Genomic DNA, 12,023 nt, shown 5'->3' with positions numbered 1-12,023 from the left:
AGATGATCTCTGAGCTCCACAGCTACCGTCTGCCTTCAACCTCCTGTGACATTAATTGTACTGGGGAGAGATTCTGCACAGTCATTAGCAGGCTCAGCCATGAGGTGAAGACCTGGAACGCTATCTCAATAGTTCCTCAGTACACACAAATTATCCACAACCAGCGGTTGAACACAGGCATCTGACAGGCTGGAGGTTTTATGACTCTCCATCCACATTGTTCCATAATGCAATAGGTAATCAGAGCGGGGATTTGACAGCTGGTGATTTTTCAAGTCTGGTTGAAGTACTTGTATGTGTGATCTGCAGAATCACCAATAATACCAGTATAGCAGACAAGGAGCAGAGTGTGTAGTGATTGGTGCAACCGTAACTTTAATGAGACCTCACCAGAGGGGCTGGTGAGGTATAAAGAGTACACTGAGTGTGCACAACGTACAACCTCCAGCAAGCTGGAGAAACAATGTTGGAGAGGCTGGATCTCCCAAAGAGCGGGAGAGTCAGACTGTACTGCAGCCTACGAGATACAATAATACTAAAATGACAGGTACCTAATGAGCAGGGAATTAAGGCTGAACTATAGCCGGGCAGAGCTGTTTCACCAGCGGAGCTGGCGTAGTTAACACCTCACCAGTGGCAAGGGCCCACTAGTGAGTAGAATGGTCATGCAGGCAAGGTTCGGCAACAGAGAGGTAAGTATCAGTGCAGAATCGTGAGACGAGAATAAACGGTAATCAGGCAGAGGTTCAGCAACAGGAAGGTACGTATCGGTACAGAATCGTGAGACAAGAGAGTAATCGGTAATCAGGCAGAGGTTCAGAAACAGGTAGGCAGATAGGCGTGAGTACAGGATCGGAAGGCAGGATCAGAGTCAGAAGTAATAGCTAAGAGTCATACACAGGAGATCAATACAGTATCAATAACCTAGTCTGGGTGTGAAATCCTTAGCATCAACACCAGAGAACTAGTCTAAACAAATAACAAAAACAGGGTAGCAATATCCTAGTCTTGGTGTGAAATCCGTAGCATCAACACCAGGGAACTAGCCTAAGGTCTGAGCGCTAACACGCAAGCATTCACGACAGCAGACAATGTAACAATGAAGCCCGGAGGCTTATGAAGCAGAGGAGACCTCACTGGCACGCCCCCCTCTCATCAGCCAATCCTGGGCGCCGTGGGTCTCCTCTCACGTCAGCCGACCCGCAGGTCAGCTGACGGGCTTCCTACCCGCATAAAGGTCCCGTCTGCGTGCGTGCCCGCACTACGGCGACCCCCTGCCGCTGCTCATGTTCTGTCCTCGGCGTCCTAGAGGCTGCACGGACGGATGGCCGCATGGAGGCAGCTGCGGCGGCGGTGCTGCACGCCGCAGCTGCCTCGCGTATTACAGTACCCCGTCTCTCTAGGCGTGGACTCCGAACATGCACCACCTGGCCTATCCGGGTGCAACCTATGGAACTCTATCCTGAGTTCTTCGGCATGCATACGAGAGTGGTACCCAGGATCTCTCTTCCGGACCATACCCACGCCAGTGAACCAGATACTTTAAAGGGAAGGTTCAGGGAGGGTGGGTAAAAAATAAAAATCAATTTCCACTTACCTGGGGCTTCCTCCAGCCCGTGGCAGGCAGGAGGTGCCCTCGCCGCCGCTCCGCAGGCTCCCGGTGGTCTCCGGTGGCCGACCCGACCTGGCACCCGGCCTGGCCAGGTCGGGTCGGCCACCGGGAGCCTGCGGAGCGGCGGCGAGGGCACCTCCTGCCTGCCACGGGCTGGAGGAAGCCCCAGGTAAGTGGAAATTGATTTTTATTTTTTACCCACCCTCCCTGAACCTTTCCTTTAAGGATTTTCGCACTCGCCGAGAATCCAAAATCTTTTCTACTTCGTATTCTGGTTCCCCATTGATCACCACAGGGCATCTACATACACGGTAGGTTTCAAAAGTGAAACATGGAACGTCCTACCACCCCTGAAACTGGGGGGAACCGATATCACATAAGTAACGTTATTCACCTTTTTTTGCAATAGGATAAGGCCCTATGAACTTGGGACCCAATTTGACAGAAGGCTGCCTCAAAGACAAGTGTCGAGTGGATATCCACACCAAATCACCGGGTGCGAACCTCCACTCCACCAAACGTCTCTTGTCGGCTTGCCTTTTCTGAGACGAAAAGGCTGTCTTCAAATTTTGTTTCACCTTATTCCAGATGCCTCGCATAGTCACTGACCAGTGTTCCAAAGCTGGGAAGGGTGAGGCCACTATTGGCAGAGGTGAAAACTTGGGTGACCTCCCCGTGACAACCTGGAACGGGGAGAACCCTGAGGATGCAGACCTCAGGTTATTGTGGGCGAACTCGGCATACGGCAAGAACCTGACCCAATCAGTCTGAGTATCGGCCACATAACACCTGAGAAACTGCTCGAGGGCCTGATTTACCCTCTCAGTCTGACCATTGGTCTGTGGGTGGTAGCCGGAGGAAAATGACAACTTCATCCCTAATTGTTGGCAGAAAGCTTTCCAAAAACAGGAAGTGAACTGGACTCTCCTATCCAGGGGCGTATCTGGGTAATATAGAGCCTATGGCAAACATTGAAATTGCGCCCTTCCCCCTCTAAAACAGCATCCTTTCTCATGTACATGTGTTATGGTTACCTGTTTTTTTGTCTCAGGATATTGCTAAAGTTACTTTTTGGAAAATATGTTGTCTTATTTCCTCTCTGTCCTCTTTTCTATCACTAAGCCAAGTGAGCCCTACATTCATAAATTAAGTAGCCAAGTTCCCCAGATAACAATTAATCTGATCTGAGGTCTGATTCTGAGGCATGGCGCCCCATGGTGCTGTGGCGCCCATGGCACAAGCCATGCCTGCACCCCTCTAGATACGCCTCTGCCCCTATCCGAAACCACATCCTGAGGAATCCCATGTAGTCTGAAGATGTGGAGTATGAACAATTCTGCCGATTCCTGTGCGGAGGGGAGTCCGTTCAAGGGAATGAAGTGTGCCATCTTGCTAAACCTGTCGACCACCACCCATATGACCGTCTTACCCTCAGAGAGGGGCAATTCCCCCACGAAGTCCATGGACACATGGGTCCAAGGTTCTTCGGGTACGGGAAGAGGCTGTAAGGTGCCGGCAGGAGCTCGCCTAGAAGCCTTACTCCTGGCACAATTGGTGCAGCTTCCCACAAACTCTTTACAATCGGAATTGATGGAGGGCCACCACACACTCCGAGCCAACAACTCCAGAGTACGAGTTACCCCAGGGTGACCAGCATTTTTGTGAGTGTGAAATGCCTCCAAGACTTTAAATCTCAACTGAAGGGGAACAAAAAGAACCCCCTCTGGTTTGCCTTCAGGAGTTTCTTGTTGAAAAGGACCCAGCTCTGCTGCCCAATCCAACTCAACCTGTTCCCCAGAGGGTTCTAGATCCTGTTCACCGGTTTCCACTACTTGGGCTTCACTAGCTGCAAGAGGGATCTGCTGAAGACAGTGGTCTTGACAATATGGAGAACAGCTTATTAACTGCCTGGTACTCCAATTGATGTCCAGGAAGTGCTTCTTTAACCACGGCATGCCCAAAATGACCGTGGATGTGGACATTTCTAAGACCAGAAACTGCATTTGTTCCCTAGGCAGGGCCCCAATCTGGCAAGACACCACAGGAGTCTGAGTAATGTTGAGTGGTAACAGAGAGTCATTCACGGCAGTAATCTTAATCTGCTCACCCACAGGAATCAAAGGAAATCTGAACTGCTTAGCGAAGCTAGCAGACATGACACTTATGGCTGACCCAGAATCTAAAAATGCCTGAGTAGTGTGAACCTGACCCTCCCAGGTGATAGTGCAAGGAAGCAACATACGTTTATTACTTAGAGGTATATCAAGATCGCCTAGGGTAGTACCTCCAGCTACTCCTAGGCGGTAAAGTTTTCCGCCTTTTTAGGGCAAGCAGAAACCATATGCCCCTTATCAGCGCAATACAGGCATAACTTCTCTGCTCGCCTTCTGTTCTTCTCTACCTCCGAGAGCTTGGTCTGTCCAATTTGCATTGGCTCATCAGCTGGAGGAGAGGAAGGCGTAGGAGCTGAGAAAGTACAGGGAGAAAAATTCTTTGAGGGCTTGGCCCGAGTTTGCTTTTGATAGCGCACCCGTCTATCAATCTTGATGGCCAATGAAATGGCCTCGTCCAAAGTTTTGGGTCCTGGATGACCCAACATAAGATTAGACACCGCATCGGACAATCCTGACAGAAAACAGTCCAAGAGCGCGTACTGCCCCCACCTGGCTGAAACTGCCCATCTCCTGAACTCAGCAGCATAAGCCTTGACAGAACCTTGACCCTGCCTGAGGACTTTTAACTTCCTTTCAGAAGTCACTGCCAAATCAGGATCGTTGTAAATTACAGCCATGGCTTTAAAGAACTCCTGCACCGAGGTCAAGGCCTCATGCCCCGTAGGGAGACTGTATGCCCAGGACTGAGAATCTCCGGACAATAAGGTTTTGATGAAAATGACCCTTTGACTTTCTGTACCCGAGAAAACGGGTCGTAATTCAAAATAGGATAAGCATCTATGCTTAAAATTACTAAAATCAGAGCGATGCCCTGAGAATTTCTAAGTGGGGGTACCCTCGGTTCTATCACAGAAGGGGGCGACACTAGAGTATTGGGGTCTAATAAACGGTTAACTGACTCAGCTATTTGATCAATCTGAGTCTGTTGAGCGTTCACCGGTTTAATGAGTTCATTAACGGTGGAGGGTAACACGTCGACTCGTTGGCAGAGTGCCTCCATAATACTTTATTGGTCTGTTGTTCTGTAACGGTCTTGTGTCTTTGCTCAGATGTCTGATTATGTGGTGATCTGCAGAATCACCAACAATGCAGACGCTATACCCGATTATGTGTGATCTGCAGAATCACCAATAATACCAGTATAGCAGACAAGGAGCAGAGTGTGTAGTGATTGGTGCAACCGTAACTTTAATGAGACCTCACCAGAGGGGCTGGTGAAGTATAAAGAGTACACTGAGTGTGCACAACGTACAACCTCCAGCAAGCTGGAGAAACAATACTGGAGAGGCTGGATCTCCCGAGGAGCGGGAGAGTCAGACTGTACTGCAGTCTACGAGATACAGTAATACTAAAATGACAGGTACCTAATGAGCAGGTAATTAAGGCTGAACTATAGCCGGGCAGAGCTGTTTCACCAGCGGAGCTGGCGTAGTTAACACCTCACCAGTGGCAAGGGCCCACTAGTGAGTAGAATGGTCATGCAGGCAAGGTTCGGCAACAGAGAGGTAAGTATCAGTGCAGAATCATGAGACAAGAGAATAAACGGTAATCAGGCAGAGGTTCAGCAACAGGAAGGTACGTATCGGTACAGAATCGTGAGACAAGAGAGTAATCGGTAATCAGGCAGAGGTTCAGAAACAGGTAGGCAGATAGGCGTGAGTACAGGATCGGAAGGCAGGATCAGAGTCAGAAGTAATAGCTAAGAGTCATACACAGGAGATCAATACAGTATTAATAACCTAGTCTGGGTGTGAAATCCTTAGCATCAACACCAGAGAACTAGTCTAAACAAATAACAAACACAGGCTAGCAATATCCTAGTCTTGGTGGGAAATCCGTAGCATCAACACCAGGGAACTAGCCTAAGGTCTGAGCGCTAACACGCAAGCATTCACGACAGCAGACAATGTAACAACGAAGCCCGGAGGCTTATGAAGCAGAGGAGACCTCACTGGCACGCCCCCCTCTCATCAGCCAATCCTGGGCGCCGTGAGTCTCCTCTCACGTCAGCCGACCCGCAGGTCAGCTGACAGGCTTCCTCCCCGCATAAAGGTCCCGTCTGTGCGCGCGCCCGCACATTACGGCGACCCCCTGCCGCTGCTCACGTTCAGTCCTCGGCGTCCTAGAGGCCGCACGGACGGATGGCCGCATGGAGGCAGCTGCGGCGGCGGTGCTGCTCGCCGCAGCTGCCTCGCGTATTACAATGTCCCCTGCCTGAAGTGTAGGTCCAAAGAACGACATGGCAGCAATAGTAGAGTTCTATTTGTCTAGCTAATGGGACTGCTACACTGAGAATGGTGTCAGTATGGCTGTGCAACAATGAGAAAGGAAATATCTTCCCTAGCATTGGTGATAGATAGATAGATAGATAGATAGATAGATAGATAGAAGCAGATGGACAGCGAAGCAGTGAATTTGGGCACCGGAGATGCCCAGGTAAAATAGGCGCTGCCATAGACGATTATGTTAATAGTCACAATTTGCACCTGGTATTTTATCAGGTGCCTCCGGTTCCAAAATTACCAGTAATAGTCACCAATTGCAGCTATTATTATAGCTGCATATGACAGTGCCTATATTATTAGTGAAGGGGGTGGGGAATTAGAGTTAGTGATCACAGGGGGTTTTAGGGTTAAGCATCGGAGGAAGGGGATTAGGGTTAGGCATCAGAGGAAGGGGTTTATGGTAAGGCATCGGAGGAAGGGGATTAGGGTTAGGCATCGGAGGAAGGGGTTTAGGGTAAGGCATCGGAGGAAGGGGTTTAAGGTAAGGCATCGGAGGAAGGGGTTTAGGGTTAGGCATCGGAGGAAGGGGATTAGGGTAAGGCATCGGAGGAAGGGGTTTAGGGTTAGGCATCGGAGGAAGGGGATTAGGGTTAGGCATCGGAAGAAGGTGTTTAGGGTTAGGCATCGGAAGAAGGGGGTTTAGGGTTAGGCTTCGGAGGAAGGGGTTTAGGGTAAGGCATCGGAGGAAGGGGTTTAGGGTTAGGCATCGGAAGAAGGGGGTTTAGGGTTAGGCTTCAGAGGAAGGGGATTAGGGTTAGGCATTGGAGGAAGGGGATTAGGGTTAGGCATTGGAGGAAGGAGATTAGGGTTAGACTTTGGAGGAAGGGGATTAGGGTTAGGCATCGGAGGAAGGGGTTTAGGGTTAGACATCGGAGGAAGAGGTTTAGGGTTAGGCATCTGAGGAAGGGGTTTAGGATTAGGCATCGGAGAAAGGGGTTCAGGATTAGGCATCGGAGGAAGGGGATTAGGGTTAGACATCGGAGGAAGGGGATTAGGGTTAGCCCCCCCCCCCCCCCAAGCATAAATTGTCAGCTGTACCCCCAGTATTAGGTAGTCTGCCTCTAGTATAGATAGCCAGATGCCGCCCCATTTTAAGCAGTCTCTCCCCCTCCTAATAAGCAGAGTGATGAGAGCAGAAGCAACAGTACAACTCACCTGTCAGCACCGCCAGAAACTTCTGCAAGTCTTCTCCATATCATGCATTTCCATATCTCCTCTCTGACTCCTCCAGTGGCGCAGTAATGAGAGGCGGCACTAGGGGGCATCAGAGAGGAGACACAGAACTGTGTGATGGGGAGAAGACTTGCAGAAGTTCCTGACGGCGCTGAAAGGTGAGTTGTACTGTCGCTTCCGCTCGCATCACTCTGCATACAGGCAGGCGAGGGGAGACGCTCGGGGGGGGGGGGGGGGACCCTTCCTCCTTCCCCTGCCTGCCACTGTTCCCCAGCTAATGGCCGCGGTACCCGGCAGCCTGGCCAGCTGAAAAACATTTTTAAATGATGAGGATTAGACAGGCTTGGGGGCCCCCCTGGGCTCTGGGGCAATTGCCCCCTTGCCTTAATGGTAGCACCGGCCCTGGCTGATTACACCGGATTACAGAGAACAAGGTCCCCCTGCGTCTATAATCTAGGCTGCCCAGTGAACACAAAGTTCCCTCTCTAATGAGGCGGGCTCCCCACTCTTCTGACAAAATACCATTATAAAATGCCGCCCACGATCTTCAGAGACGTGTAACATTTCCACAAAGCTAATTGCATAAGGCACAGCTGGGAACACAGTCTGATTAATGAGACTGGCTAAGTACAGTACAGAACCACAGCTTGGACTGAGAGAGAGGAGGATGAGGGGGGCGAGGGAAGAATGGCTGCAGTTCTGGGGGGGAAGGGGAGGGGAGCAGTAGTGCTGGGGGGGGGGGGGGAGCAGTTACACACCACACCTGATACACATGTTAAGGCAAGTAAGGATATGACCATTCTCAGGGCATCACTGTCAGCAATTACGCTATGAATATGCGGAGTGTGCACAGCCATTACCATGGAGGAGGAGGAGGAGAAACAGCACAGAGGCACCTCAGTTCCCAGACTGTGCTTGGAAAACAATAGCAATCAGCAAAAGAAACCCAAGCAAACTAGTCATTTCCCTACTAATGCAATCAAAGGACTCAGGGAACATAACAGTTGAACTAAGCAATTATTCCATTCTTGGTATGTGTGACAGGACCACTGCTGGTACGCTATTCAGTAGAACTAAGACCCAGGTTGGGAATACCAGGACCATACCCATGCACTTGGATTTTGCGTCTATGGAGCTTTAGGCAAATCTGAAGTGGGAGGTATACGGAAGCTGCCATGTTCATTCCTTTATAAACAATGCCAGTTACCCGGCTGACTTGCTAAGCTTTAGTTGTGTTTGAGTCATACACCTGCAACATGCATGAAGCCAGTGGAGTCAGATCAGAGTCACATAATCCCTGATCAGCATGCTGATTAGGGGCCAGTTAAAGCATTAAAGTTTAAAGAGAACCCGAGGTGTGTTTAAAGAATGCTATCTGCATACAGAGGCTGGATCTGCCTATACAGCCCAGCCTCTGTTGCTATCCCAAACCCCCCTAAGGTCCCCCTGCACTCTGCAATCCCCCATAAATCACAGCCGTGCTGTGAGGCTGTGTTTACATCTGTAGTGTCAGTCTCGGCTGCTCCCACGCCTCCTGCATAGCTCCGGTCCCTGCCCCCATCCCTTCCCTCCAATCAGCAGGGAGGGAAGGGATGCAGGCGGGGACCGGAGTTCTGCAGGAGGCGGGGAGAGCAGCAGACTGACACTATAGAGATAAACACAGCCAGCTCTGACAAGCTGTTTGTCAGCAGCGTGGCTGTGATTTATGAGGGATTGCAGAGTGCAGGGGGACCTTAGGGGGGTTTGGGATAGCAACAGAGGCTGGGCTGTATAGGCAGATCCAGCCTCTGTATGCAGATAACATTCTTCAAACCCACCTCGGGTTCTCTTTAATGCATACAATTTTCTGGCAGATTTAACTGTTGGATTGATTATTTCCAACATATCCAATCTACGCCTGCGCAGTACAGTCCTGATGGCGTCGGCCAGACCATGTGACCCACGCGGTGGAGCGCACAAGAAGCCGACCCGAAAGCCGACCTAGCAACCGGGAGCCACTGGAGCTACGGCGAGGGCACAGGAAGGCTGCTAGGGGCTGGAGGAAGCCCCAGGTAAGTGGATTTGTATTTTTTAGTCAGTCTGGACGTATCCTTTAAGTAATGAGTTTCTCTGGCCACTCTTCCATAAATTCTTGCTATACAAGGCTTAAAAGCATTACCTTGTTTTTGTCCTGGGAGACTGATCAGCATGCAGCTCTGCACCAGTGAGTTCTCCAAACTGCCGACAAACAGATGTTTTTCTATCTGACTGAAAGAGATGAGGATGATTTTAGCTTATACATAAACTGATGGAAAGCTGTAAATTTTGGGAAAATAGCAGTGTGGTGCTCACAGCTTGAACTAGATAATATATTACATTACTATGCAAGATGGTTGTTTCCATGCTAGCTGTGTCTGAAATTTTATATAAATAAGGAGCTGGAAGATGTACTGCATTTTGTAACTATAAATGATGCCAGTCTGTAGTTTTAATTTAGTGGATGCTCCATAAAGGATATTTAAAATGGGGGTTTTATTTTTTATAAACCACCCCTGATGTATCTTTCTCAGCATCTTTGGGCCCGATCGAATTCAATTTTTCTCCTAAGGTTTCTCCTAGGTGATATTTTCATATTATTAACCACGTAAGAAGGCCGTGGGCTTAAACCCCCCTAAAGACCAGGCCATTTTTTACAAATTGGGCCACTACAGCTTTAAGGCCTCACTGCAGGGCCACTCGCTGCAGGGCCCCTATTCTCCCCACCAACAGAGCTTTCTGTTGGTGGGGTCTGATTGCTGCCCCAATGTTTATTTATATTTTTATAAAAATTTTTTGATTAGTTTTATAATACATTTCTTATTTTTTTGATTATTTATCTCCCCCTTCCTCCCCTCGCCAGCCTATGACAGCAATCAGCTGTCATAGGCTTCAGCCAATGAGAGTTGATTGCTCTCCTGTGTCCCAGGGGGACAGCTGTGTCACACGGCTGTCCCAGTACAGTGCTGCCTTAGATCGCAGCGCTGTACCGTGTTAAAAGACAGCAGTTTCGCCGTCTAACAGTCTCAGAGCCGCTTGGAGACTGATGGCGGAGCGGAGCTCAGTCATCCAAGCGGAGATGCGTGCGCGATCTCCTGCAAAACACGGCGACCGGCATTAGGCGGTCCTGGGGGGGGGGGGGGGGCACCACGTCCTTCGGCGTGACACGGTCCTAAAGAGGTTAATAAAAAGCCCTTTAACCACTTAACGACCACCTAACGCCGATAGGCGGCAGCAGGTCGTAAGTGGTTTTACATGGAAACGTTCCATGTCAGTTCACGGAGGGTGTCTCCGTGAACAGCCTGCAAGAATCCGATCGCGGCTCGCAGGCTAAATGTAAACACGCCGGGAAGAAATCCCCGGTGTTTACGTCACACGGCGCTGCTGCGCAGCAGCGCCGTAAAGGAGATCGGCGATCCCCGGCCACTGATCTGCCCGGGGATCGCCGGCATCTGATAGGCTGAAACCTATCAGAGGCGGTACAGGACGGATCGCCGTCCTGTACCGCCCATGGGAAGGAGAGGAGGGAGGGAGAGGGAAGGAAAAAAAGTGAATTGGATCAAGCCCTTTGTCTCTATCCTGTTTGGAGTTCCTCTTGATCGTCTTATTGCTTGCTTAATATGCATTGCGGGGTCAGGGCCTTTCAGAACAAGTATGTTTATACAGGCATCATACAGGCATCAAGTAACATGTCATTTGACTACTGCATTGCACATAGGTGGATCTTAATAAGCTATGTGGGCCCGATCCAATTCACTTTTTAGCCTAAGCTTTCTTCTAGGTGATATTTTCATATTATAAATTAAATGCCTTTTAAGCCGCCAGGGGGCAGGAAAATATTCTAGACAGTATTTTTTCACCAAACCTTTTAGTACCTTTTCCAATTTCAGAGTGAAAAGGTTATTTTAAACAGAAGATGGAAAATTATCTCCTAGGAGAAAAAAATAGAAGAAAAAGTGAATTGGATCAGGCTCTTAATGACTTCTGAAGGTATTTGGTTGGACCAGATTTTTTTATTTAATAATTCCTTTTTTTGTATAGCGCTTTTCTCCTGTCGGACTCAAAGCGCTTGCGAGGCAGCCACTAGAGCGCACTCAGTAGGCAGTAGCAGTGTTAGGGAGTCTCGCCCAAAGAACTCCTTACTGAATAGGTGCTGGCTTACTGAACAGGAAGAGCCAAGATTCGAACCCAGGTCTCCTATGTCAGAGGTGGAGCCCTTAACCATTACACTATCCAGCCAGTGCTAGAAGTTTCATAGAAAATGAAATAAATACACACATGCACTTTCAAATTTTCAGTGTTTACTTTTCTGCCATTTTTCTCATAAACAGAGAATTAGGAACTTTTGTAAGGTTAAGACTCACTGGATGGATGGCACTGTGGTGGAGTCAGTGAGCTTAAGCACATTTACTAAAAATCCTAGGATAACCTGTCTTAATGATTATCGACCAGTTGCTCTAACCCCTGTCATCGCCAAGTGCTTTGAACGACTGGTAGCCACACACATCAAGGCCTCCATCCCAGCAAATCTAGATCAACACCCGTTTGCTTACCGAACAAATAGATCGACTGAGGATGCCATCTGTGTAGCTCTCCATGCTGTCCTCTCACACTTGGAAAAGCCCAACTCCTATGTTAGAATGCTCTTTGTTGACTACAGCTCAGCATTTAACACCATTGTACCTAGCCAGCTGACCAACAAACTCCATGCACTAGGTCTTGCTCCCTCCATATGTACTTGGTTATTGGACTTACTTACTAAAC

At 49.3% G+C, this 12,023-nt stretch overlaps 1 protein-coding gene across 11 annotated transcripts in view; it reads right to left on the bottom strand.

Annotated features, from left to right (window-relative positions):
- The window catches only part of TMEM91 (transmembrane protein 91), a 510,612-nt gene that overhangs the window by 280,823 nt on the left and 217,766 nt on the right, over positions 1-12,023 (bottom strand). For 9 of the 11 annotated variants that reach the window (XM_068250624.1, XM_068250623.1, XM_068250638.1 and 6 more), the window contains one exon: positions 9,403-9,491. The exons of the other annotated variants lie outside the window; for them this stretch is intronic. Coding sequence is in view for 1 of the 9 variants with exons in the window: in XM_068250639.1 (XP_068106740.1) it covers positions 9,403-9,491 (89 nt within the window). In the remaining 8 variants the exon portion in view is untranslated. The remainder of the gene's footprint in view (positions 1-9,402; positions 9,492-12,023) is intronic. 11 annotated transcript variants of the gene reach the window in all.

This window comes from Hyperolius riggenbachi, chromosome 8 (genome assembly GCF_040937935.1).
Source record: "Hyperolius riggenbachi isolate aHypRig1 chromosome 8, aHypRig1.pri, whole genome shotgun sequence".
Taxonomy (NCBI): domain Eukaryota; kingdom Metazoa; phylum Chordata; class Amphibia; order Anura; family Hyperoliidae; genus Hyperolius; species Hyperolius riggenbachi.
The sequence above is the reverse complement of the archived record's forward strand: the minus strand, read 5'-3'. Positions and strand labels throughout refer to the sequence as shown.